The sequence below is a fragment of the Pelmatolapia mariae genome, linkage group LG3_W (assembly GCF_036321145.2).
Source record: "Pelmatolapia mariae isolate MD_Pm_ZW linkage group LG3_W, Pm_UMD_F_2, whole genome shotgun sequence".
Classification (NCBI taxonomy): domain Eukaryota; kingdom Metazoa; phylum Chordata; class Actinopteri; order Cichliformes; family Cichlidae; genus Pelmatolapia; species Pelmatolapia mariae.
In genome coordinates, this window is record NC_086229.1 from 44,363,249 (window position 1) to 44,390,882 (window position 27,634).

Below are 27,634 nucleotides of genomic sequence, written 5' to 3' on the forward strand. Positions count from 1 at the left end.
ATCAGAATTTGGAGAAAAAAAAAATCATTTTTTTATTAAGATAATTTAAGAAATACAGTACTTACCCCATTTTTTTTTTTTTTTTTTTTTTTTTTTTTACAGCTGTAATAAAAGTAATGAAAGCAACACAGCTGCTGCAGACTGTGAGTGTGAGATCTATGGTATTAAAGGTGCTGGAAAACCACTGATTTAGTTTAGGTTCAGTAAACATTGCACTGCACCAAAACTAGGAAGCTTTTATTGTGAAAGGTGTTTGGATAAAAGAGTTTTTCTTCCTTGGGATGTGTGTCATTGTGCAATGTGTTTGAGGCTTATAAAGTGTATACATTAAACTGCAGTCTAGTGAACACGGCAAAAGGGACCCTAGTGAAAAGATTTTATAACAGTTTATAAAACTGTTATAAACTCAGCATGTCAGAGCTTTCAAGTTCAAACTATTGATCCTAAAGCTGCCCGTTGGATAAAAAGCTTATTTTTTGGTAGCTTTCAAAACACATGACACAGACTGACACATCTTGATTACAGACAGTTTTGGAAACATGAGGAGATCTGCCAAAAGAAGTCATAGTACTCATATCTGTTTAGTTAAAATTTAATCTGACTATTACTGTCTGAACTTCCTTCAAAGTTTCTGTAAGTAGGATTTAAGTTGTAAAAAAAACCACCAGCCTCTCTTCATCCTCATCCATAAAGCTCCTCACTCCTCTCCTCGGTCTGCGCTCTCGTCAGCCGCTTCCTGCGCGGCCTCATGCCGTCCATCCTCCAGTCGACAGTCTGCCCTCTCTTCCCCTAAACGTTCCAAAAGCTGGGGTTGTTCTTCCCCGCGCTTCGTCAGCGTAAACAGTTCTTTCTTCCTTGGTCACCGCATCCAGGGCGACATGGGCTTGCCTGGTGACCCCGGCCAGCCAATGATCAATGGCGTTGTGGAGTTTGTGGGTTTTCCCAAAGGAGACAAAGGAATGCAGGTTTGTTGGGAAACACAAGTCATAGTTAGCGCTTTATTTCACTGACACAAAATCAGTTTTGAACATAAAAAAGTCATTTTAATGGTGGCAACAGCCTGAAAGTGATCGACACCATCATGTGTTGGTAAACTTGTATGCTTCACTCAAATTATAGAAAAGAACATGTACTTTTCTCCCAGGATCACTTCAATATGAATCAGAGAGATGGACATTTTTTCTGGTGTAACCGACACCTATCCAAACCAAGACTTCCTGTTATGTCCATGTGTCATTGAGAAAAGTAGATTTTTAATTATTGCCACATGAGCGTGATGGTCATCTGGCAGATTTCTTGAAAAGCGAGCTCTCTGTTTGCCCAACACATATTGTTTTTGCTTCATGCAACCAAAGCACGCTCCAGCGTGGCTGATCAATATAAGCAGGGTCTGAGCCTATGGCCACTCGGAAAGTTAAAAACCAACACTATACTAATGCTGCAGCTTTATATTGAATGCATTTAAACTCACAGCACTACATCTAGTTTTGTAACACTATTGCTAATGTCGGGGAACATTTCCCCTGATATAATAAATCAGTTAAAACATGCTTCCCAAAAAAAACTAGAAAAATGCACGGCAAAATTTAAGTACTCTGCTTTTATTTCCCCTTTTCAAAAAAAGGTATCAAAGAGAAAAAAAGAAAAGAAAAATGGAAACTTTTTCCTGGGAAATGTGATCCTTTTCCAGGGAGGTCACAGTCTCCCTGCATCACTGAAAACAGTAGGATAGATAAACAACAACAACAAAAAATTTTGAAGGGTGAAGGTGACAAGCTGACTATATACCTTTTGAGCATATGAATTCCCCTGGGAAATGCCACTGAGTGATATTTACTCACCGCGTGGGTGCAAATCACCCCATGTTAGTGCTTTAGGGTCTAAACAGACAGCAGCAGCCACATTAAGCTGTTAAATGACGAGCTGCACGAGAGCGTTTTCTTAGCAAGGTGTTGTTTTTTTATCAGACTGAAGCATGATTAAACCAGCTACTTCCTGACATACGTCACGATAATGACAATCCTTTCTTTTGGTAGCTCTTGCTCCGAGACCTCAGTGAGCGCCAGACTTTTATAAGACCTTTTGCATGCCTGAGTCAGTAAAAGTTTCACAGCTGGAAGACAAATGAAAAGGAAAAAGATGTGAAAAAATGACATCTTTAATTCCACTTCATCAAAACAGTAAAGTAGGGAGGGACTAACAGTCAGTGCTATTAAATTACATGCAGCAGACTTGAGGCACAACAGTCCTGCATACATTTCAACAAGAGGAGTACATCTGCTTGACTGTCCAACAAATTATGACTGTCACAGACGATCCTGATTTTAGCACAATTAAATACAACCCCACTTATCCCCAAAATTGCGACGCTGTAAATGTACTCTAGATAAGAACTGAATGCAATGATTTGCAAATATTTTATGAATAACTGAGAAAATGCGTAATTTTAAGAAAAATTGTTAACTGGCAAAAGGTGAGTAACATGATTGGATATAAAAAGAGCCTCTCAGAAGTAAAGATGGGCAGAGGTTCAACAATTTGCAAATTGTGGAATAATTTCAGAATAATGCGCTTTAATATAAAATTATAAATACTTAAAATATGTCGTCATCTACAGTACATAATATCAAAAGATTTGGAGAATCTGGAGGAATCCAAAAATTCCTATTGGTTGTCTGCGATCTCTGGACGCTCAGACGGCGCGGCATTAAAAACAGGAATGATTCAGTCATGAAAATCACTGCATGGACTCAGGAACACTTCTACAAATCCATCCACAAAATGCCGGTTAAAGCTCTACTGTGCAAAGAAGAAACCATACGTGAACAGGATCCATGATCTATTAAAAGCAATGAATGAAACAACAACAAATGGGGATGGAGTGCGTAACAAGGATGTATTTTTTGCTGTTGTTTACTTTGCTCTCTCGTTACCTCTCTCAAAGGGTGACCCCGGTCCAAAGGGAATTAAAGGATACCCTGGAATACCTGGCCTACCTGTAAGTATTCAAACTGTTTGTTTGTTTATTTTTTATTTCATGCCCACCATGCAAGATGCATTTTAAGAGAAATTTTGACTCAGGAGATCTTCCTTTTTGTTGCTTAATCACAGGGACTCTTTCGCTATCCTGGAGAATATGGAGAAAAGGGCATCTATCTCATGACAAAATATATATATTATTGTCAATATAGACACCCTTGCTGCACGGCATGATAGCCATTAGTCTGTAAACCTGTACAGTATGTTAAATTTAGATTAATTTTTTTCTTCCACCCAGGGACCCAAAGGACGTCCAGGCATCCCAGGCTCACCGGGATACCCAGGATTGAAGGTAGAATCACTGTTCCTCTAAAGCAGATGTATAGTACAAGTCAGGGGTATTTTCTTACTGTGTTTTCCTATATCATAATTATTATAAAGAGACATCAACATTTCTTACTAAAAAGAAGTTTTATATCATTTGTAATTAGTGAACCTGTGAATTTATAACACCACAGTATATCAGATCCACACGCCGTGGTGACCCCTTAGGCATAAAGGGAGCAGCTGAAAGGGCAAAGTTTGTATAAAGCTTCTCTGCTATTTCACCAGCAGATGGGGCTACTGTGCTCACATTGATGGTAGCAATTTTTATTGCTATATCTGTAAAATATACTATTGTTACAGAGGTATTGACGACTTGTAAAAGCTTAATATTTTTTGTAAGGATATTTTAAGGATATTTTTAATATTACGCATTAACAGTAATTAAATTACCTAATTACGAATCTTCATTTATAGACAGTGCCCTAGTTTAGCAGTTAGAGGGCATTTCATTAAACCCTTTTGACTTCTTGGTAACACAAATATCTAATCAGCTGATAATATGCCAGCAGTTGTATTTGGACATGTTGACATGGTCAAGATGACCTGCTGAGGTTCAAACCGAGCAAAGAATGAGGAAGAAAGGTGGGTGAAGATACCTTGTTAATATCAAAGGAGAGTGGCTTGATGGCTTGAGTACTCTGAGCGGAGAAGAAGGCAGTAACTCAACAACCACTCATTACAGCCAGACGAGCAGACGAGCATCAGTGAATTAGAGAGATGATACCATCAATATTTCTGCTCTAACCTGTTTTTTGGGTACATCTTGTAGGGAGACCAGGGAACATGGAGACCTTATTTTTATTACACGTGTTCCTGTGAACCACCTGCCCTTTAACCACCTCTTCTGTGATTGGTTGCAGGACCTCCAGGGGACTCGGGTTTACGTGGCTTTCCAGGACCCCGGGGTGACCAGGGATTTCCAGGCTTTCCAGGACCTCCCGGCCAACCAGGACCTGAGCGTTTTGGTCCAGGTAATACACACAGACTCACACTGATCATAGAGGATTAACCACCACCAGTAATGATCTTTAGACAACAGAAGCTGTCTGTGCACACAGGTCTTCAAGGTCCTCCTGGGCCCAAAGGTATAAAAGGAGAAGTGGGTGACGCAGGCTTACCACCCACTGGTTTTGACGTTTTCCCAGGACCCCCTGGCCCCCCAGGACCCAGTGGCCTTCCTGGACCTCAAGGCCCTCCAGGTACATTTACACAAAAACAGCAGATAAAGCTCTGTGGTCCTTCCCTCTGAGGCAAGCAGAAGTAGGAACTGAATATTTTAAAGTACAGCTTTATTTTTATTTTCCTCCTTCTAATTTTCTTATACATGTTTGAGCTTTGACTGTTGTAAGTTGTGCTCAGTTTCTGTTACTGTTGGGGTTACAGGGACTGAAGCAGAATATTTTCCAGTATATAAAAAAAATAGGTTTTTACATTTTAAACACAATAAAATTCAACTACTCTGTAGAAGTGAAAGACAAGAAATAGAAACACTTTCAAATATAACAGCTGACTGACTTTGCTGTCCTCCAAGGCACAAACGCTGACCCCTGCTACATCTATCCTGATACAGGTCAGTCCTACAGGTATCCCAATGGCAGCCATATTTCTCTGAAACTCGCCAGCAACAATCACCCTGCCAAAGTGAAATTCAAAACCGCAGACTCAATTTCACAGCCAGCATCTAGCTGCCACAATGCTTTATTTTAATCACTTCTGTGCTGTGGAGGGAGCGGTTGTTAGTATAGAGTGTAGCCAGCTTCAGTCTTGGATATGAGAGGCTCTCTCTGCTGATCCAAGCTGCTTCTCTCATCTCTGGTGACAAGGTGTCGCCTGCTGTGAACGTAATTCACAGCTCTCACGTGGACATTAACGCTTGCCAGCAAAAGATTTTTTTAATGACTGTTTATTTCTAAAACAAACACATGGAAACACAGGGAGAACCAGTCTGTGTGACATACTGGAAGGAAATCATTGTAAAAACATCCGAAGGTGGTTATAAGATGATTTCACTTGCATGGAAGATGACTGTGTTTGGGTATTTTCTTTGCCGGGGTAAGGCTCCGAACTGCAACAGGCTGTGCATGCTGCTTCTGGTGAGTAGCTCTTAGACATGACGGTCGATGTAAAATCACTGAAAGGGTTCATGTTGTTTTACATTTTAAGATGACAAAAAATAAGCCTCTCATCTTGCAACAGCAGCTAAAATCTTTTGTCAAATCTGGAAACCAAACAAAGCAAACTAACCTGATTTTAAACTGTGCCTTCAAGCCGCACTTCCACTCTGCTGGCTTGAGTAACTATTTTCCGGTTATTGAAAGCATGGTTTCAAAAGGAGAAGCAATAAATCAGTTCAAGAAACTTAAACAAGTATAAAGTGTTTGTGTAAAATCTTAAAGTGACAATTTGTGACTTTTAAAGCTACTTTGCGGTCAGTGTAACCTCTAATGGGTGTAGCTTTGCGTGTGTGTTTGTGCTTGCAGGTGACTCTGAAGGACTACCAACTGCTCCCCCTGGAGACCGCGGGCGGCCTGGTCCAATAGGATTTCCAGGAAATATTGGTGCCAAAGGGTTTAGAGGTACACACAGATATGCAGACTTCATGAAATGAAATGATTTGCTTCTTGCAAAAATATATTTAAATCATAGCGTTTTTCTTTCAAAAGGAGTCTAAATTGTTGTGGAAAAGTGAAGAGGTGAGCGAGGAGTTTACCCACACAGGAGCAGATGTAATAAATGAAAAGCAAGCTGCAAAATACAAATACGAAGCATCGGGATCCAAGGGAACTAAAACACAACTACTGGAAATAAAAGCACAAGTGCTACAATCTACAATTCTTAATCCCACCATCCTGCAGGTGACCCCGGTGACTGCAGATGTTCAGGAGGAGACTTCTCGGGGTTAGTTGGACCACCTGGACGTCCAGGAACCAATGGCAGTCCTGGCTTCCCTGGAGGGAAGGGTTTTCCTGGAGACCCCGGTTCACTAGGCTTCAGTGGTCTTCCAGGACCTAGTGTAAGCAAAACTCTGCCCTTTTATTAATAATAATAATCATCATCATCATCGTATTAATCATAATGATAAGTAATATAAATGCATACCAGTTTCTGAAGTTTCAAATTTCTGTAACTCTGCAGGGTCCTCCTGGTCAGCGGGGCTTCCCCGGGCGTAAGGGAGAGAAGGGGACTCCATATTACCCCACCCTAAATCTGGGGTCGAAGGGAGATATAGGAGATCCTGGACCCAGAGGACCTACAGGTGAAACAGGAAGTCCTGGAAGAGACGGACTGCCTGGCTTCCCTGGATTTCCCGGACCCCCTGTGAGTCCTTCGAAATACAGTTTACATATTAATTCATCTTCAGAAAGATTTTAATTTAATACGTTTTTAAAAAGACATCCAAATGAGGATCATTGTAAACTCATTTCCTCTTTCCTCTCATATATTTTCTGTCCTTTCATTTTCTTTTTTTCCCCTTTCTTCTTCTTTTGTTTTTCGTCTCTTGCTTCTTTCCTGTCTTTTCGTCTCATTCCCTTATTTCCTTTCTTCTCCCGTATCATTTCTGTGCCTTTCTGTTCATCCCCTTTTATTTTGTATTTTATCATCTCTTTCCTTCCTTTTTCTCTTTTCTTTCTTTTTATTTTCTTTTGTCTTCTGTTTTCTCTCCTGCCTTTTCATTATCCTTCTTTTGTTTTACTCATATTTTCTGCCACTCACCTCCTTTGCTTTCCCTTTTTTGCTTTCTTTACTTTCTTTTTCTTATATTTCCTCTAACTTTCCTTTCCTCCTTCTTCTTGTTTTTCTATTTCCTTTTATGTCCTATCCTTTTTCCTGTTTCCTTATTTTCCATTCCCTCTTCCATTTCTCACCAAACCTTTCCTTTCTTTCCTTTCCTGTCCTTTCCTTTCCTTTCCTTTCCTTTCCTCTCCTCTCCTCTCTAGGGTGATGCAGGCATCGGCTCAAGGGGAGAAAAAGGATTCCAAGGGTTTCCAGGTTCTAAGGGACGTCCTGGAGGCCCTGGTGAGCCGGGCATTGGCTACGATGGAGCACCCGGCTTGCGTGGAGACCCTGGAGAACCTGGTATACCTGGTTTGCCAGGGCCACCTGGTTCACCTGGAGAGAAAGGTAAATAATGGTGTTTTAGTGTGTGTCCGTGAGACAGAGAATGACTTAAAATACGTGAATGTGTGTCATGCAGTCTTCTTCCACAGGGCGATATCCACATCCCTGTCCCATCACTGTCCATCCTCAGCATACAACAGTTATCATCCTCACATGCTAGATCATTATAAGACCTCTGTGAGGCAGCCTGTCCAGGACCTGAACAGAGCTTGTGGCTCTTGTTAGATTTCCTCTTCCACAGCAGCTTCCTGCTCTCCGTGTTTCCTCGGCTGCAGCAGCAAACGATTAACGAAATGATTAACGGTCTCCATTAATGTACTTACACACTCCACCTGCAGCAAACAATCTATAAACTGCTTCCTTAATGGAATGATTGATGCTTAATGATGATGATGTATTTGCTGATTACGCTAAAACGACTGTGCTTGTTTAGTCTCAGAACAGGTGAGAAGTTTGATGTTTGCCATGTCTGGCTTTTTACCCAAAAATCTGCTGCTAAACTAAATTTATATAACCAAACCAAAACATCGTTTTTGTGTGTATTTACTTTTGCAAATCTTTTTTTTTTACTAATCTTATATTAGCTTATCAACAGTCAGCTTCTAGCTACACTTTTCAGTTTTTCGCTACAGCCACAACGAATATAAAATGATGGCAGCAGCAGACGCTCGCATCTTCCTGAGACTAAATGACACAAACCTTTTGGCAGCAGCTGGCCACTCATCTTTAGTATGAATGTGTGCTTTCATACCATGACGACTGATTAATTTTTGCTTTTAATATGACGGTTATTGTCGCTGGCAGGAGTTAAGAGAGAACGGTGTTGGGATGCATCGCTGGCGCACAGATGCCCCTCCTTCTTCTCTCTCCTCTCATGTTGACGGCAATAACCTGTTTTTGCCTGAACTGAATGAACTTATTGCTGATTTGCTGATACCTGTTGTGATGAAAACCCAACTCAATGGCTTTATTGGCGCATGCAAATCAACCTAACTGGCTTTGTATGCTGCCACCTTCTGCCTCTCCCTCTCTCTCTACCTATCTTTATCTCCCCCATCCATCCATCCCCTCGTCTCTCTGACCTCCTCTGTGCATGTGTATCTATCCAGGTGAAAGCATCTGTGAAGGGCTTAATGACGCCGAAGAGGGACAGGGTGGGTAACTGATTCTTTTATCCACCAGCCAGGCTAGCAAGCCTTCGACAGAACGTCTAGAGTTAGTTTCAGACAGACGAGCAGCTGGTGGATGAATATGCTGCTGCTGTTTACAATGGAAGCAACCTGTTTGGTCTGTCTGATGGGTTTCAGAAAAAGAGCATTCCACATTCAGTGAATGATGCTTCAATTATATGACTTTCAAAAACTAGAGAAACTTTTTAGGCCAGTAAACCTCCCACGAACAGTTGGGTTCAAAGTTATTGCAATAGTGTGTAAAGAACTGTAAATGTCATAATTCATAAAGCTAAAATAGAGAGAAAAGAAGATATCGTATCAATGGTGATCATTAAAAATGTAACCATGGGTTTTGCTTTAGTCAAGCCTGTAGCGCCTTGAAGATAGAAAAGGGAAAAATTACTCAGTATATTTAGGGAGACAAAATAACGTGTGATCATAATCCAAACCTAAGCCTATATACTGTGTCAAAGATATTTTTCACAGTCTGGGAGCTCAGACTATTGTTTGAGGTCTTATTACAGCTTATAAATGTTTCATAAGGGAAGTCTTTTCAGAAAAAGCCCCAGTCTCCCTTAATCATGGGAAACATAGTGCGCTCTGGAAACAACTGGCTAACTGTCAATCATTTGCTCATGACGAGGCCGATGGAAGCTTCTCGCTCCCTGCGTCTTCAGGGTTTCCACTCAGGCCCAGTCAGTCGATGATTGACTGTCGAGCTTCAGGGCTGTTTATACGCGCTCGGCTTCCAATCAAAGCTGCTGAAATCTTGCGCATGTTTTCAAGCCATGCCTCTGCTAAATGCTTTTAACCAATGAAAGGTGGCCAAGTGGGAAAGAAAGAGAGGGTGCTAATGGAAATAACTGATCCTCAAACACAAAACCCGCACTGGATTTCTAATTCCCATTATCTTCTTAATATGATGAATTTGCTTCTAACTCCCTGCACAAAAAGTCTCTGTTGGCGTGAGTGGAGGCGATAGACAATCGACACCGCAACTAAACATTCACTGAATATAATTATCCAACATTTTACTGTGTCACTGTGTTTATATTGCAGTTATTTATAATAATACATTATCACATATGTCTAAAATGGTGTTAAAGTTGATGTTTCACTATACTGAAGATTTTGTTTGTATTTATCAACATGTGATTTTTGACCTGTGCTAATTCAACTCTATGTCCTGATTTGATTAGTTGAAAAGAATACACAACTCTATAACTGTGTTTATATATACATAGGTATACATTTAGCTATTATGTGTCCAAGTGTTCACTCTAGATGTGTATTCAAGTGCTTGAGGTCTGAATGCTAACCTGTGTATGACTGCTACCAGGACAAACTCTGCCTTGCGTATTTACGGGTGAGGCCGGAGACCCAGGCGATGCCGGTTTCCCTGGACAACCAGGTACGATTTAACAGATGTCTTATGGTGATTTTACAGCCTTAAAGCCTTAAACTCTATGACGATCACAGTTAGGCACAAACACACACACACACACACACACACCTTTACATGTTCTCTGATTGGCTGCCTATCCCTCTCTATGACATCACGGATCCAAGAATAGATTGTAGTAGTTTACTTTTGCACGAGTTGACCTCAACATTTCAAACTTTGCCCATGTTTAATGCACCAATCTACCAATGGAACAATAGGAAATGGAGAAAAGCATAATAGGTCCTCTTTGCATGCACTTTCACATTGTTCATGTTTAGATACAGGTGCAAATTGCGTGATTTTACTTTGTTGCTCTAGGTTTTCTAGTTGATTAATTGAGATTCTCAGTCAGTGTTTACAGAAATAAGATGAATATGTGCATTAATAATTTTATTAAACAACTTTGTTGATCTTATTACTGCTTGTATTGTTGTTGTGACTATTGCTTACAAACTGGGGAAACAAATCATCAGAATCAGCTAATAATCAGAGATCAACTTGTGCCTCCTTGCCAGGTCCTAAAGGTAAAGCAGGGCTGCAAGGGCCCTCTGGACGTCCAGGGTTTGATGGCCCCAAAGGAGAAAGAGGAGACCCCGGCACCGGAGGCGTGCGTGGACCTGAAGGTAAAATTGCGTGGTGGGGTTTCTCTGTACTCATTGCGATCCAGACTGCAATAAGGCATAACATGCAAAAGTCAAACAATTACAAATGAAACTAAATGGGGGGGTTTTATTGTAATGTAAATTGAATTGTGTAATTCATTTAATTATCATTTAATCTCTGATTTAAGCCTTCTTATAATGCTATTACACAGAGGTAGTGTCAGGGATAGCTGGTGTGTTTATGAATAGAACCCAAAAGCAGACACAAGATACAAAAAATAGAAAAACAAAGGTGGAACTAAACTAAAACCTAAAGTGGGAAAACTAAAACTAACTATGAAATGATGACAAAAGACAAGAACATGAAACTGAATGGGAACATACAAAAATGTAACTGTGAAATAATCCAAACATGAAAATGAGTATGAGCAGACAGTTGGAAGCAGAAACTTTGACATGAAGACAACCAGACAACCCGACACTCAACAGTGGAAGATGGGGGACTTAATTACACAGAAGGGTAATGATGGAAGTGGAAACACCTGGGGAAACACAGCTGAAACAAATAAACGTGACGCCACAGGGGAAGCAAAACTAAACACACTGAACATGGAAACAAGACTTACAAAATAAAACAGGAAACATAGTGGAACATAGACACGACAGCACAAGGGTGACCATTAGAACCTGGAACAGAAGGGAGAGACTAATGCACTGGCATAAATGAAAGTAAAAACACAGAGGACGAGACCGACTACATAGAGGACAGGAAACGACTCATAAATCAGGAGACATTGATGGAACAAAAACTAGAATAAAACTCAACTAAACCCTAACTAAATAATAACGCCAGAACTTAATATTATCTCAATCTTAACATAATAAAATCACAAATACAAAATAAACTCAAAACACTGGGTCACAGACCCAGCCCCTGACAGGTTTTTCCTTTTGCTTCTAGTGCTGCGTTTACGATTAGGCAGTTACTGGAGGCTGTGCCGTAAACAAAATGACATGTTTAAAACATGTCAATAAACATGTTAAAAAGTGATTAATCGTGGCGATCTTGAAATGTTCGCGTTGCAGGGGCCACGTCTACAACCGTGGCCTATAACCATGCGCATGGGCAGGTGATGTCTTCAGAGCAACCTTGGTGTTTCAAGATGGCGTTAAAATGGCAAGAAGAGTCAGTCTGCTATCACTTTGTGATTAAATGGGATCAAGTGGTAATTACATGCAATCTGTTAGTGATAGCAGACTGATTAACTGGGATACATTCAGAGCGCACCCTGAACTTCATCTGAAATCAAAAATTCTGAATTTCCCCCACATTCAGTCTATCGATATTTAATCTTTAACCTTGATCTTTGGCGGTTTCCTGTCATACGTTCCACCTTGGTTGGTTACAACTTCCTGTCACAGAGAGAGTGATAGAGAGGGTGCTTCCTACTTCACTGTTGTGCATTTTAAAGCGTTCCTCGGGATGTCATTCCCTGCAGGTTTCACTGGACCCAGAGGGGACCCTGGTATTCCAGGTATCCCAGGGCAGAGTTTTGACGGGCCCAGGGGTAAGGACGGTGTCCCAGGCCGTCCTGGAGCCAAGGGCCAGCCTGGAGAGGTGCTAGGAGCTACACCTGGATTTCCTGGACGGAACGGTTTACCAGGAATTCCTGGAGACAAGGGCCAGCCGGGAACTCCTGGAGGACCCGGAATCCCTGGTGGGTAGCAGGATTTAAGTCAGTTACCTATTTTAACAAAACAAATAAAAACATAGTATTCGACTGGTGTCCTGAAATAACAAATGTCAGCTGATTTAGCATTCAAATGCTTCTGCAAGCAACACTTTGTAAACAAAGTCTGTTCTTGAAGGATTTGATGGACGTCCTGGTGCTCCTGGTCGAAAAGGAGAACGCGGAGTTGACGGTAATCCTGGCCTTCCTGGGCTTCCAGGTGACCCAAATGGTGGCATTCCTGGTCGACCTGGCCCTGATGGTATCAAGGGTCTGAGAGGACCACCAGGTGAGAGAAAAAAATGATTTGGGGGCTTTGTTTTATTTTTTGCACATTTTACACTCGAATTTGTACCTTTGAGAGATTCTTAGTGTGAATTATTGCCAAAGAAAGTGAAATATGACTTTGTTTTGATCTCTACTGAAATCCTTCACCTCTCATCCCTGCACCAGCCCTGGTTCATTCCTCTTTTGTTCTCATCGTTCTTTCACAGTCATCCATCATCACAGTTGCGCGTTTGAATCGTGTTGTTGTTTATCAAACACTGCATCAGCCACGAGAATGTCTTCTCCCTCTTTTTTTTGTATTGTTGTATTTTTCCGTGTCTCTGTTCTTCCTCCTTGTCACTTTCATCTTTTTTCCCACCACCACCACAACATCATCATCTCCATCCATCCTCTCATCCCTCCGTCCTTTTTTTGTTGGTGTTGGGTCACTCGTTATAGGCTGCCCAGGTGAGACACTCTTTCCCTCGTCCCATTGTCCATCTCTCCTCCCTCCCAGCCGCGCCACCCTTGGCTTGCATTTCCTCCATCCTCTTGCTGTTGGTGTATTAGAACAAACACTTGAACTGCTGCCTTCATTTCTCATCTGTGCTGCGCACAAATGTCCATCTCTACAGTGCAGTCGTGGAGTCTCGTATGGGGTGTAACACCACTTCTCTGGAAAAAAAAGATGGTAAAGGAAATAAATGGGCAAATTAATATGAAGGTGAATGACTACAGAGGCAAATTAAAACATTAACGCTTATATTATTATTTTCAAATTATTTTTGATTAATTGAATGGCATATTTATTTATTTATTTATTTTATTTTATTTTTGTTCTTTATTTATTTTTATCTTTTGGGAGGGGGTGGAGCAGTTTACCTCCTCCAAATATAGTGTTACCTCATTATCTAAGAGAAGGATCACTTTTGCCTATGTTTGATGAGCTTCGTCAAATCGTGTCATGTGACTGTGTTTGCATCAGTAACTATTAAGTACATAAAACTATGATGCTAGAAGGAAATGACATCATCACACCCCACAGAAAGACTGAACCAGATGGATATTTTGTAACAGTTCTGTAAATAAAGCATTTCCGCAGGAAATGTGAAAGCCACTGTTTGCTGTTCTTACTTGCAGAAACGACTAACCTCATTGTGAACTAAGTGTTTCTGTCTAATCAGTTCCAGATGTGTTTGATGAATTAACTGTAACAGGTTTGTGTGAAAATTGAAGATTTGGGGGCAAACGCTGTTTAACTCAAAGCTAGAAGCTTTTTATTTTACACTCTTAAAAGGACTTCTTATTTTCAGCACATTCTTGCATCGGTCAAAAAGTGATAAGCTGCGACTTTGCAGCACAGATGTGCTGGAAATGGGTTCATTTTTTAAGAATGTAAACAGTAGCAGTTAGTGTGCTTTAGATGGCTTAACCTTGCTAGTCTGGAATTGCACTCAGAAACAGTATGATTACCAATCGGCTGGTTCTCCTGTAATGTGAGTATCAAAATTAGCCACACTGAGCTTTCAGATCTCTGCAACAAAATCTGCAATCTGGGTGCAATTACAGCCCAATCGCAGCAATGAAGTATTGTAAAGAAATGTGTGATGGCATTGTTGTTGCTGTTTGCAAAGCTGCTTTAATAAATGTGTTAATGTGTTAGGTTAAAACCTGATAGTTGGAGGTAAGTGTATTTATCATACAAAAGATAATAATACATATTATTATATTATGGTACAGTTATGGTAAAAAAGAAAGATTAGCCTCTTAAATTCTAAGGTTGTACCTATAAGAACATAATAAAGATAGTCTGGTCCTTAGCAGGTCTTAAAATTAGGCAAACACAGCCTCAGATGAACTACAACGCATGTTGCATTTTGTATTTATTAAACAAAAACAAAAGCGAAATGAAGAAGCATTGCGTAAAAAGTGTTCCCTGGAGCGGTCCCACCAGCAAATTCGCCCTCAGTCAGTCCTGCAACACTCAGAGAAAATACGCAAGAGGTACATCTCAGACTCTACAGGGCTCAGTTGTCATGTTAAATGTTGAAGGTCATTAGCAGAAATGGTCAGTAATGCGTTAAAAGTGATGTAATCCGATTACTTTTTTCAAGTAGCGAGAAAAGTCAGGGATTACTACTACAAAAAAGTAATTAGATTACTGTTACTTTCCCGTACGCATACTTTGTTACTGCGTTACTAAGTAACGCAACAACAGGCAGCAGACTAATTACACAGAGATTAAACGAGATGATGGGAAACAGGGGGACACACAGCTGGAACTAATCAAACAAAACAGACAGGGAGGAAGCAAAACTGACAGGACAACAGACTATCAAAATAAAACAGGAAACATGAGACACACACACTAAGGCATGGACTAACTGAACACAAGGAACCAAGGGAGCGAGAGACACGACGAGAAGTTAACATGCGTGATGGACTACAGATGGAGCATCGACACAGGGGAGACATGGAAACAGAACCAATACAAATTAAACCAGAAAACACAAACACTGGGTCAAAAACCCAGGACCATGACATACAGATAAAGGTATAAATCGGGTCATGCAACAGAACAGTGATCCCAAGCACAGCAGCAAATTTACATGAGAATGACTGAAAAAAGAAAGAAACAATGTGCTACAAAGGCCCAGTTAAAGTCCAGACCTCAACCTGACTTTAATCTGTGTTCAGCTGTGCATTAATTTCTGTAAACCTTCATGAACTGAAGTAACGCTGTCAAGAATACTGAGCCAAGGTTATTAGAAAATGATGCGACTGATAAAATCATGCAGAAAATATCAAGTAATTGTTGCTAAAGGTGGTGCTAACTACTATTGAATCATGGGATGTACTTTTGGACTACATCATCGTATCGTTTAATTTTCTGTCGTATAAATAATGACATGGTGTAGCATGAAATGTGTTGTTGTTCATTTGAGGTTGTATTTGTGTAATTTTAAAATCTGGTAAGCACCCAAAGAGTGCATGCTTTTCCAGATAGTTGGCCAGCAGCCATTTTTCCATGTGTCTATATGAATGTCAGATTGTTATCAGTGTTTTGTTTTTCTCACTGTGTCTCCTTCCATTATTGGCAGGTTTCCCTGGTCGGAAAGGAGAGAGAGGAGACCCAGGTTTCCCAGGGCCTGCTGGGATGAAAGGAACTCCCGGACGACCTGGTACTTCTGGGTTACCAGGAGCAAGGGGACGCCCCGGTTTACCAGGACCAGGAACTATAGCTGGAATTCCAGGAACGCCAGGAAGAAAGGGTCTGCAAAAGTTGTTTGTTTTTTTTGTTTTTTTTCAAGGCCATATTTGTCATTTTTAGCGGTGTCGTGTTAGATGTTGATCATGACTTTACTGGCTATGATATCTCCAAGATGTCTCACAGTGTTAGTAGAAGCCCAGATAATTAGGTTGGACAATATGTTTGCATGATTTTTAGGGCCAAGTGCAATGACCTCAGTTTCATCAGAATTTAGAGGTCATCAAGTCTGTATGTCTTTAAGACATTCCTGCCGTTTGACGCACACTTTTGCAGGTTTGTGTCGTCAGGCTTCGAGGATAGAAACCTGAGTGTCATCTGTATAACAAAGAAAATGTGTGCTATACCCTTGAATGATGCTGCCTCAGGGAAGCATGACCATTAGTTTGCGCAATAGAGCCAACCAATGACGGGAAAACGTTTCACTTTTTTTCTCTATCTTCATATGTTTCGGTTACCTGTGCAGTATTACTGACATTGTCATTGCCATTGTGCTTTGTTACAGATACCATAATAGTAACTAATTATCTTCATTTCCACAGGTGACAGAGGCTTCCAAGGAATGATGGGCTTCCCTGGGTTCCCAGGACGTCCTGGCAGCTCAGGATTTCCCGGAGTAAAAGGACAGCCTGGAGTGCCTGGAGCAAATGGACGCACTGGGTCGCCTGGATTCTTTGGAACTAAAGGTAAAATGTCCCCAAAAGGAATAAGTATACTGATCCTGGGCGAATAAAAGAATAAATTAGCAATGCTAATACTACTCCTTGAGGTTATCATGAGGCAAACTGTGTGACATGGTTACGCATGGCTACAATTCCCCCTCTGTTTGTTTTGTTCCCGCCTAATTCTTGGCTCTGTTACAACAGCATCTCAAGTGCACTTGCTGCAAACAATCTCACATGAACAAGTCAGGCTTTATTTTTTAATGGCATCCCAGATATTTAGTTTTTGTACATATGAATTCCATTTGTCCTAAGGCATTCCCATTGGTTGGTAGGTTTCTGCAGGGCTCACACCATTAGATGCTCATCCTAAAGTTTGGGCACCATGAGAAGTTTTTTTCACAGACTGTGTTTGGTTGAACCACCACAACAACTGGCTCTCACGATGGGGACTCCTGTTTTGGAACCACGTCATCAACATTTTGGTTATCTTTCAGGGCCAAGAATCTATCAGTCAAGTTGCATGAACTGTGTCTTTGCAACAACACTCCTCTGTTTTTACTTTGGCAGGTGACAGAGGATTACCTGGTCCACCCGGACTTCCTGGTGGACCTCTTCCATCTCAGCTTGTACAGAAAGGAGACATCGGAGACCCTGGAAGACCCGGCTTTTCTGGCTTTACTGGACCCAGAGGTAACATAGTGCTTTGCTTCTTTCAGAACGTCACCGGATAATCTGAAGGGCATAAATTAACTGCAGACTTTATTAGGAGCTTCTGGTGAATTTTAAATCATTTAGAGAAGAGATTCATATTTGTTACATATTTTTTAAAATAAGAATTTTTTTCATAGATGAGGACTTCAAAACTGAATTGGTGGATGAAGCATAACTAGCATTTAAAATAATATCAATTAATATCAATTGCGTCAGGAAGAAAACAATAACTGAGGCACGCCCTTCTACATTAACCATAGTCTGTGTGATTAGCAGCACTTCAGAAGATACTGAGAGGACCAACACAATAAAAAGGGCCAGGGCAGTGACTCAGATTAGTGGAAATACTGCCTCGCAGACAGAGAGCGTCTACAGTTGCCTGTGTTGGGATACCTCTCAGCTTAACAAACAAACAAAATATCAAGTACTGTGGGGGTGGGGGTTTACTGATAATGTAACAAAACAGTATTTTGTTACATGCTGAAAACATGCTGTAAAGTTTAGCACTTTGATACGGGAGTCTACAGATACTGACCTTCAGAGCCCCAAGTTCCCACTAGTGGAACTTCAGCTATTCGCACTTTTGCAAGATTTAGGCTCTCTAATGAAGTTTTTAACTGCTTTTTGCTGCTGTGAACATCCATCACCTTGTGTTACAAACTCTGATCTTTCTCTGGGTTAACAGGTGACAAGGGTCAGCCAGGTGCACCTGGTCGTCCGGGACGACCTGGAGTTCCTGGTTTCCCTGATCTGAGTAAAGGGCTCCTGGGAGAACCTGGCCTTTCTGGGGAACCAGGACTTCCAGGCTTCTCTGGACAAAAAGGAGAATCTGGAATTATGGGATTCCCCGGCACTGTGGGACCAAAAGTAAGAAAAGATGCATATACATGTAGCAAATTTTGCCAGGCAGAGATTAAAATTCGGATGTTTGTTGTTGTTTTTTTAGGGCAATATTGGCTTTCCGGGTTTACCTGGAAGGCCTGGAGAAGTTGGTCGGCCTGGTGCCAAAGGTGAGAGTACATATTAGTGCTGTTCGATATGATGATATACATCAGATGATGATATGAAAACGTCTGTATTACACTATCATTTGTTTCGTTGTGTCGCAAAATAAACTGTTTACGGCAATATTGTAGTGGCTGTATTAATTTCTTAAAGTTCTCACTTTCTCTTATATTTAAAATAACCGCACTATGCATGGGCAAGCGACTGTTTTTATGCATTGTTGTTAGCAACAACAACGGTAAGCCCAGCATGTGGCTCCGCTGTCCGCTTGTTTATTTTCCACATAAACCTGTCACAATAAAACCGAAGATCCTGTTCCGACTTTTCAAAATAAACTGACGTGATGATAATATACATTATTCTCAAATGTTAAATTTTGGAACATGCATTAAAGAATATACCTAAAATAAGGTACACGACACCCAGCTTCACGCAAGTTGCCCGAGATTCACAGAATTTACAGAAAATGTTACATTTTTGTGATTTATATCGTTGTTGGGACGATAAATGTCTTATATCGGGATATGAGATTTCGGTCATATCGCACAGCACTAGTACATATGAAGTCTAGTGATAAACATCTTCTTTACATCTGTTCATAATCAAATGCAAACATCCATTGACTTAAATGCTTTTTTCTCTTAGGACTACCTGGAGAAACTTTTGGTTATCCTGGAGCACCAGGACTTAAAGGCCGGCAAGGAGATTCAGGGATCCCAGGTAAGACTCACCTTACTCAGTTATGGCGAAACTTTATTTGTCATGGCCTTTGATCAGCAATCACTGATCAATGGTCATGAGTTGGGGAACAGCTACAATCACAGCATTGTAAGATGGCGAAAGATGTACCCTTAGGCCCCCTCCTCGATTCAGAGATGGTCTTTCCCTTTTCACATCTCTGTAAATAACGAAAAGCATCCAGCAGCACATCACTTGTAGTGTTGTTGTTGTCATGTTTTATACATTTGCTGACATGGATCAGAATTTACATTTCCTTTATGTTTTATTTTTAGTCAAATAAATATATTTAGTAGGGGTGAAGAAATTCTTAGTACTGTGGGACAAGCTTTTTGGGAGATCAGAGTTGGTCTCCAACCTCTGATTTCTTCAGAAGTTTTAAAACATTTTAAATATGTCAACAGGCGACCAAGGGAAAGTTGGTGAACCTGGCGATAATGGGTTTCCAGGAAATCCAGGTTTCCTCGGGCAGAAGGGGATTCCTGGTGAACAGGGACGGTATGGAATAATGGGTGAGTAACACCTCAGAAAACAAAGTCCTGTTGCAGTAATTCCTTCATGACGTCATAGAGTTTGTATTTACAGAAAGTGTTGAGATGTAGTTTTTCTTCTCTGCAGGCTCTCCTGGTTTCCCTGGACCAAAGGGTCAGCCTGGATTGCCAGGAATAGGAAGAGGACCTGATGGGGTTCCTGGTCTGCCTGGATTCCCTGGAAATCGTGGGTTTAAAGGTAAAGGGAAAAAAGAAAATCCACTACATTTATACACTAATCTTACAATGATTTTTCCAAATGAGGTTAAAAAATTGCCTTTTCCAGTGTTTTTAATGTTTTGTTTGTTTGTTTTATTTTTGTTATTTTAGGTTTTCCTGGACCACCTGGTTTGGATGGCCTTAATGGCCTAGCAGGAGCTAAAGGCCCGCCTGGAAACCCAGGCAAGAATCACATTTCACACACCAGCTGATTCTATACTTGCAGCAGACCATAGCCATGGTTTTGCTTTGGCAAAGCTCAACCTTTTCACCCTCTTCATCAGGATCAAAATACTTCTGATTGTTTTAGGCTTGCAAAGATGGAAGATTTAACAAATGTATTGTTTTTTAATCTAGGTGCAATTCTGGGAGGTAGCCCTGGCCCTTCTGGTAGTCCAGGGTTGAAGGGAGAAAGAGGTGTTTCCCAACCCGGTGTTCCAGGGTATCCCGGGCAAAAAGGACAAAGAGGACAATCAGGTGAAATAGACTTCAATGAAATAAAAAGGTGCCGATTCAATGTGCAATAATATATACAGTATAGCAATAGATTTTTTGACTTTCTGTATATCAGGTCCTTCTGGATTGAAAGGGAGACCTGGTGTTCCTGGACCTCCTGGACCCAGATCAATAGAAAACTTTCCTGGACCTACAGGAGATGCAGGTCTCCCTGGACTGGATGGACAGAATGGTAAATACATTTCCTTAATCAATTTTGATCATTTGCTTTCCATTCTCTGCTTTTTTCACACTTTTTCTTGTTTCCCTTTACATTCTCCTATACTTTTCTATGCTTACTTTTTCTTTCTTTTCCCCTTAACGTTAATTTATTCAACCTTCCTTGAATTGAATTTCTCTCTTCCTCTCCTTTTTTCTTTCTTACAGGTGTCCGAGGTCCTCCAGGTCTTCCTGGCCCACCTGGTCCAGGCACAGCTCAGGGAGACAGAGGTGACCCTGGTATGCCAGGCTTCCCAGGGACCCCTGGTACAAAGGGCGAACCAGGATTATCTGGAGTCCCTGGATTCCCTGGCAGACCTGGTTTAAAAGGTGGAGTATGGCTAAAATACATGGCATGAACTAAAAATGCTGCTTCTACATTTCTATGATTGTTCCTATAAGTTTTCAATTTAAAAAAACAAACAAAAAGATAAACTAACACATTATGTATTTGCCCTTCAGGACAAAAGGGTGATGGTGGTTTTGCTGGAATTGCTGGTGTCAATGGTTTTAGAGGTGACCCTGGTTTTCCTGGAAGCAAAGGAACGGCAGGAATTAGAGGTAGGACAGCATAAGTCTTTAATTTCCCCCACTCTTTTTCCCACAATTTCTTCTTAATTTTCTTCTACCTTTTATCATTCATCCCTCTTTTTCTCCACCCTTTCCCTTCCAGGGTTTCCAGGTCCGAAAGGTTTGCCTGGAAACAGAATTCCAACTTCACTGCCAATTGGGCCATATCCACAAAGGTGATGCGGGTGTCCCTGGTGAAAGGGGAAGCCCTGGTAACCCTGGAGAGCCTGGTCAGTCTGGTTTTCCTGGGCGTAAAGGTGAGTTTGAAGGAATAAAAAAAGTGTAAATGTGTGAATTATATCCATCCATCTTTGCATGCATGCATCCATCTATCTGCTCCCACTTATCCTGAACAAAGTTATGGGGGCAGCATTATAACAGAGGCATCCAGACTTCCTTCTCCTCAGTCATTTCTTCCAGCTCTTTTAGGTGGGTACATCAAGGTGTTCCCAAGCCAGCCAAGATACGTGATGGCTCTGGGCCCTCACTGAGAACTCCTCACCTACGAAGCACCTGGGACGGACCTTAGTCAGATGCCTGAACTACCTCAACTGGTTTCTTTAAATGTCAAGGAGTAGTAATGGACTTCTCCAAGTTTCTTCCAAGTGGCTGAGCTCCTCATCCTGTCTCTAAGGCTGAACCCAACAACTCTTGAGAGAAAGCTCATTTCCACCTCTCGCATCTGCGATCTGATTCTTTCAGCCACTACCCAGAGCTCTTGACCAGGTCTTATTCAAGAGTAAGAGTAGGAATGTAGATTGACCAGTAAATCAGCTCCCTCTTTATCGTGATGGACCAATGCAGCATTCACATCACTGCAGATGCAGCTTGAATTCATCTGTCAGCCACCGGCTCCTCTCTCCTCTCGCTTGTGACCAAAACCCAGAGATGTAAGAGGGAAGTAACTTGTGCCCTACCCCAAAGAGGCACTCTACGCTTTTCCAACTGAGGACCATGGCCTTGAACTTTGTTAATTCTCATCTCTCCGTGTCTCCTTCTGCCGTAAACTGCCCCAGGTGGGATTTGAAGGGGACCAGGGGCTCTGCCAAATGTTTCCAGCACACCCTCGTTGTCTGTTTGTGTGTGCCTGTCCTGTCTAAAATTCCAGCCTGGCACCTGGTCCAGCTTGTTCTAACAACAGCTCTACTGCTCTCTTCACCCGAGTCTCCAGAATGTACAGCTGCATATCTGACAAGTTGATCATTGACCTTCGGCCCAGGAAGTCCTAGTGCCAGGTCCACTAATGGACTCCGATGCATTCGAAGATGGTGTTCAGTAAGGGTAAGCTGTCGTTAGAGCAGAAGTCCAATGAAAGAACACCTTTCAGGTTCAGACAGACTGTTTCTCCCAGTCACACTTTCCCAAGGTCACACTGTCATTGTCCCCCAGAAGGACAATGAAGTCACAAAGTGCATACGAGCCAAGGAACAATGATCCAAATGGTTTGCGTGATTCAAACTTAGTTTACCCCTTTTCACCCAGAATAAGTTGCTTTGGGAGAACATACCACCAACAACAGAGCTTCTAGGACACACCAATCCCTCCATCACAATAAGATGGCGATGGAGGAGCATTATCCTTCCTATCCTGCAGGAAACAGGAGCTTCATTCCATTCAAATGCAAACAAAGTGAAAGAAGGCAAACGTTTTTAATATAGCGTTTTAAAATCTATTGTTCCCCTACATCAATATAAATAATATGCAGCTAATCTGGCGTGTTTTATTGTACAGAGAGAGAAAAAACAATAATAAAGTGAGAAGATGAAAAATGAATGATATGCAGTGTAAAATATTCTCCTGCTGCAGGTACTGTGGGTAACCCTGGTCCGTCGGGTAGACTGTGCAGGACTGGAGGTCCTGGTTTTCAAGGACCTCTTGGGGATCCCGGACCTCCTGGATCCCCTGGAGCACAAGGTCAGGATTTTTGTTTATCTTCGACCATTTTCTTGTTTTCCACAGGTTCTGAATAAGCTGAATAAGCTGAATAAGCTGAATGAGCCATAGTCACCTCTTAGTGTTTTTATTTGAACCAAACACTCATTTCCCTTTAATAGACTGCAGTACTGATTTTAATTTGTGTTTATATTTTAAAAGTAGTTTCAGTAACATTTTGAAAGTAGTAATAATAATACTTTTTAATAGCTTATCACTTCTAGCATGTTCATTTTCATTCCCCTGTCTTCTTCAGGGTTACCTGGTACAATTGGCCCTCCCGGCATTCCCGGCGTCGGCCGCAGCCACAGCATCGGCTACACTCTGGTGAAGCACAGCCAGAGCCCCCAGGTTCCCATGTGTCCTCAAGGCATGGCCAAACTGTGGGAGGGCTACAGTCTGCTGTATGTAGAGGGGCAGGAGAAGGCACACAACCAAGACCTCGGTATGAAAACACTCTCAGGCTCTTATGAACCATAAATAGTAGTTATAGCAGTCTTTGTGTGGCACAATTAAAGGTTTTAAACCTCCCTTTGTCTTTTCAGGTCAGCCGGGGTCGTGTCTCCCCAGGTTCAACACGATCCCCTTCCTCTACTGCTCGCCCAGCGAGATTTGCTACTACGCTAGCCGCAACGATAAATCCTACTGGCTCTCCACGACCGCACCCATACCCATGATGCCCGTGGAAAAGGAGGAGATAAGACCTTACATCAGCAGGTATTGTACACTGTGTTACTTTAGTCAAGCTGCCTATCATTTGTATAGTTGTATACATGTGCATACAACTAATGAAGCTTTCATCTGATTATATGAATAACACAGGTGTTCAGTATGTGAGGCTCCATCTCAGGCAGTGGCGGTCCACAGTCAGGATATGACAATCCCCAGCTGTCCTCCCGGCTGGAGGAGTCTCTGGATAGGATACTCCTTCCTAATGGTACGTAGTTAATGGCAGCTTCTACCAAACAGATTTAGACCAGCAATTAGATGAAGAGATTATTTCTCCCCGTTGGTTCTGCATACTGCCAAATTGTCTTCAGAGATGTCATATTTTAAAAAAAATGTCCTTTCATTTCTGACACAGCACACAGCAGCTGGTGCTGAGGGTGGCGGTCAGTCCTTGGTGTCTCCCGGCTCCTGTCTGGAGGACTTCCGGGCGACTCCGTTCATCGAGTGCAATGGCGCCAGGGGCACCTGCCACTACTTTGCCAATAAATACAGCTTCTGGCTGACAACCGTGGATCCCAATAATGAGTTTACCTTCTCGCCAGACAAGGAGACCCTGAAGGGAGGCCAGGAGCGCTTCAGAGTCAGCCGCTGCCAAGTGTGCAGCAAACTCTTGTAGTAGGCAAAGGTGAAAGATGGAGGAGTGAGGCGGGGAAACATCAGGAGGGGATTCACTAACATTTCAAGAATTTATGATGGAGGATGAGATGGATTAAAAAAAGAACACGCGACTTACTGAATGGACCTTTCTCCTGTGCTGTGATGGTTTCAGAATCGAGTCGAGCAACATCGACCCCATTTTGAGAGTTTTTTTAATCCCCTGTAGGCTTATTAAAAAAAAGAAGAAGAAGCTGGAGGTAGGAGGAGGAAAGAGAAGAGTTCCAGTGTGAGCGATCTTCTCGAGATTATCACTGATAATGGTGCTATTGTTTATGTATGTGTTTATTACGTGTCAGCTTTCTTGTGACAGACGTCAGCGAGAATCATTCTCGGCTACCTCGGAGAGTGCCCCGCCCCCATTTAGCAAACCCGTGCCCCGCACACACATTAAGCACCCAATTTAAACGTTATCAGCTCAGGAAGCTGGCTGTTATTGGTTCTTATCGCTCCCATAGATACTGACAGCAGGCAGATAGTCTCTTAATGCTGACTAGTGGAAAGCCATGGAGACGGGCTGATTGTTCGTGAACTCATGATTGCTGCTCAGTTAGGTTTAAGACATAGACAAGCATAAAGTATTTGTAATCTATGAGAAAGCTCAACTTTGAGGGCTACCTGAGATTTTACTTCAATGTTATTCATATCTACATAAGATCAAACTGGGTAAGGCCCTTTCTGCACAACTACTGGCTACAGAGAGACGTCTGACTGTCATATCTATGGGACAGACAAGCCTACAAATGCTTTTCAATGGGCTGATCACGTTTGAAGTGGCTACATAAGAGCTTGATGTCAGTTTAGAGTAAAATTACGGATTGCTGGTTGAATTTAAGGTCTTAAAGCGAGTTTGCATTATCTTATTGGGCTGATCAGAGCAAAGCAGATATAAAGCTTCATTGAAATCCCATCTTTGGGAAGATGAGACCTGTTTTCTTCACAAACTTTTTATTCTACAGCAGTTTAGCACCACCAAGGTGCCCACTGTAAACACACTGGGGATTTTTTCATGTGTTGCATCAATACCTGCAGTATATTTGATGTCCGTCACTTCATTATTGGTTTGGAAATCAACTTGCCAAGACATGTGACTTGCTTGAGGTAAAAATGGTTTTGAAGCTATCCTTTGTTTTTAAGTTTTTGTGATGTTTGGATTGTTTTTTGGTGCCTTACAATCGGACGCATGAATTAAAGGAGTTTTAGCTTCATGCAATGATTAGAAAATCTGTGGAAAACTATAACTCATTAGCAAATTATTTGTTGTATAAACAAAAATAGAATATTTTGTTTATTGGACTCCAACAGAAACTATGATAAACAAGCGAGTTTCATTTCTTTAAGTGCTGGTTTTCATATAGAAGGTGAAAAGCATCATCGTTTTTGGGGAACAGAAGGAACTTAAAAGCAATCCAAAGTATTCCTAAACATGTCAAAGTCCCAGCGTAAGCTTCACGTAAGCCTGTGTACATTTCACAGTGGGACTCTCAGGTTGCTGCTACGTTACCGTTAGTATGACTTTAAAGGTCAAGTCAGATTTTTCTGTGCAACAGCTGAAATGACAATTGCACTGATGTGGACACAGATGGTTCAGAACATCAAAGGGGCATATATATCTCCACTCTCACAGGTTTTCTCTATGCTGCGACCAAACAAGTATTTCTTTTGAGTATATCACACTTTTTAAGGCTGCCATTCGCTTACATTTTGCAAAAAGAAACAAAACACACGCTCTCTGATAGATGACTTATTGCTGTACATAGTGCTTACTGTATTTTTCAGCAAATCATGTTAGCGCAAAGGTCTGTGATGTTGTTACTCAGTTATTTTCTTTTGTTTTTGTGTCCTCGGACAGGTAAGATGATATCAAAAGGACAATTCTGTGCCTTTAAATATAGATTTTGCAAAAACAAATACAGAAACACACAAAAAATTTGAAATTGTATCTGTTTTTGCATTAAATTTGGTCTTCCTCTGAGTCAAACATTCATCTGTGCTTGGACAGTGGAAGCTACAGCGTGACTTGTAACCACTACGACCTCTAGCACGTCTCTCTCCCTGACTTTAACGCTGTGCCACATAGTACATTTTTGTCTGTATTGCTTGTTTTGTAATCTAGATTTGTAATTACTGAGTCATGACACTATCCCCTGGTTTTATTTACTGAGATGTGAGGGAATGGGAAGCTAATGATGTGTACATTAAATTTTACAGAAAGGAAAACATGCCTGTGTTTTTATATGGGAGATATATTCACCGCTGATGATTTAGGATGCTAACAGCACACTTTATTGCCAGTTTGGACTTCACCGCACGTTCAGAGCCAAATGGAGAAACATGCTTTAAGAGCCCTGAGTGACAGAAAAGAAATGCAGTTTTCCTCAAAGAGGATCCATAACAAAACAAAACTGGCAACGTAACATGTCTGTTCCTGTAACGTGTGTTTCTGTGCTCACACACTTTGAAATAAAGTCTCAAAACTACTTAACAAATGCATGTTTTGGTATTTTTAGCTCAACGTGAGGAACTGAAGTGAATTTAAAATAAATTCATTAAATGTAAAATATAAAATCTGTATTTTTTTTAGGTGACTGGTGTGTTTGTGACGAGTTGTAATGTTTGGAGTCAGACTTCTGGGTCGCAAAACCAAATGTTGCTGCCAGTGGTACTGGTTCATTTCACAAAGTGGATGTAATAGAGCAATAGAAGATACAGCAAGATGGTTGAAACATGAGCACATTTGGGTGTTCTGATAGGACAATGACTCCAAACACACATCAAAACTGTTTTTAGAATAGATAAAGCAGGCTAACCTTTACAGAAGGGATAGGCCTTCCCAGTGCCTCCATGGTCCATCTCAGAAAACCAACAAGCTTTAATTAACTACCATGCTGCCAAGAACAGTGGTCAGTCCAGCTGGAAGTATGCGGTTGTTTATGGCTACCAAAAGCATCTTACCAAAGGACATTAGCCCAAAGCTTAGTGAGGACCTGTTGACCATGTGTGGATTAGAGAAAATTCAAACTAAATTTAAACTTGTGCATCTGAATTCCTTTTCTATTCTTTTTTTTAGTCATTACATATCTGTGCTGTAATCAATCACTATACTCTGGAAAGAAAAAAGATAAAAGAATTTATAAAAAGGCCAAAGTTACCATGACATGTGACCATGATGATGTAAGATGCGCCAAAGTGATTAAAT

General features: G+C 41.3%; 1 protein-coding gene across 1 annotated transcript in view; it reads left to right on the top strand.

Moving 5' to 3' along the window:
* The window catches only part of LOC134622995 (collagen alpha-5(IV) chain-like), a 66,097-nt gene extending 41,700 nt beyond the window's left edge, over positions 1–24,397 (top strand). Inside the window, exons 29-55 of the mRNA XM_065470174.1 lie at positions 730–965; positions 2,945–3,002; positions 4,227–4,337; positions 4,425–4,565; positions 5,847–5,942; positions 6,222–6,379; positions 6,502–6,684; positions 7,305–7,488; positions 8,595–8,639; positions 9,997–10,068; positions 10,617–10,724; positions 12,203–12,421; positions 12,573–12,722; positions 15,802–15,972; positions 16,511–16,654; positions 17,201–17,323; positions 18,030–18,211; positions 18,291–18,354; positions 18,995–19,069; positions 19,492–19,599; positions 19,706–19,816; positions 20,498–20,524; positions 20,737–20,754; positions 23,309–23,497; positions 23,598–23,769; positions 23,875–23,989; positions 24,137–24,397. Of these exons, the coding sequence (XP_065326246.1) occupies positions 730–965; positions 2,945–3,002; positions 4,227–4,337; positions 4,425–4,565; positions 5,847–5,942; positions 6,222–6,379; positions 6,502–6,684; positions 7,305–7,488; positions 8,595–8,639; positions 9,997–10,068; positions 10,617–10,724; positions 12,203–12,421; positions 12,573–12,722; positions 15,802–15,972; positions 16,511–16,654; positions 17,201–17,323; positions 18,030–18,211; positions 18,291–18,354; positions 18,995–19,069; positions 19,492–19,599; positions 19,706–19,816; positions 20,498–20,524; positions 20,737–20,754; positions 23,309–23,497; positions 23,598–23,769; positions 23,875–23,989; positions 24,137–24,397 (3,521 nt within the window). The remainder of the gene's footprint in view (positions 1–729; positions 966–2,944; positions 3,003–4,226; positions 4,338–4,424; positions 4,566–5,846; positions 5,943–6,221; positions 6,380–6,501; positions 6,685–7,304; positions 7,489–8,594; positions 8,640–9,996; positions 10,069–10,616; positions 10,725–12,202; positions 12,422–12,572; positions 12,723–15,801; positions 15,973–16,510; positions 16,655–17,200; positions 17,324–18,029; positions 18,212–18,290; positions 18,355–18,994; positions 19,070–19,491; positions 19,600–19,705; positions 19,817–20,497; positions 20,525–20,736; positions 20,755–23,308; positions 23,498–23,597; positions 23,770–23,874; positions 23,990–24,136) is intronic.
* The last annotated feature ends 3,237 nt before the right edge of the window (positions 24,398–27,634 follow it).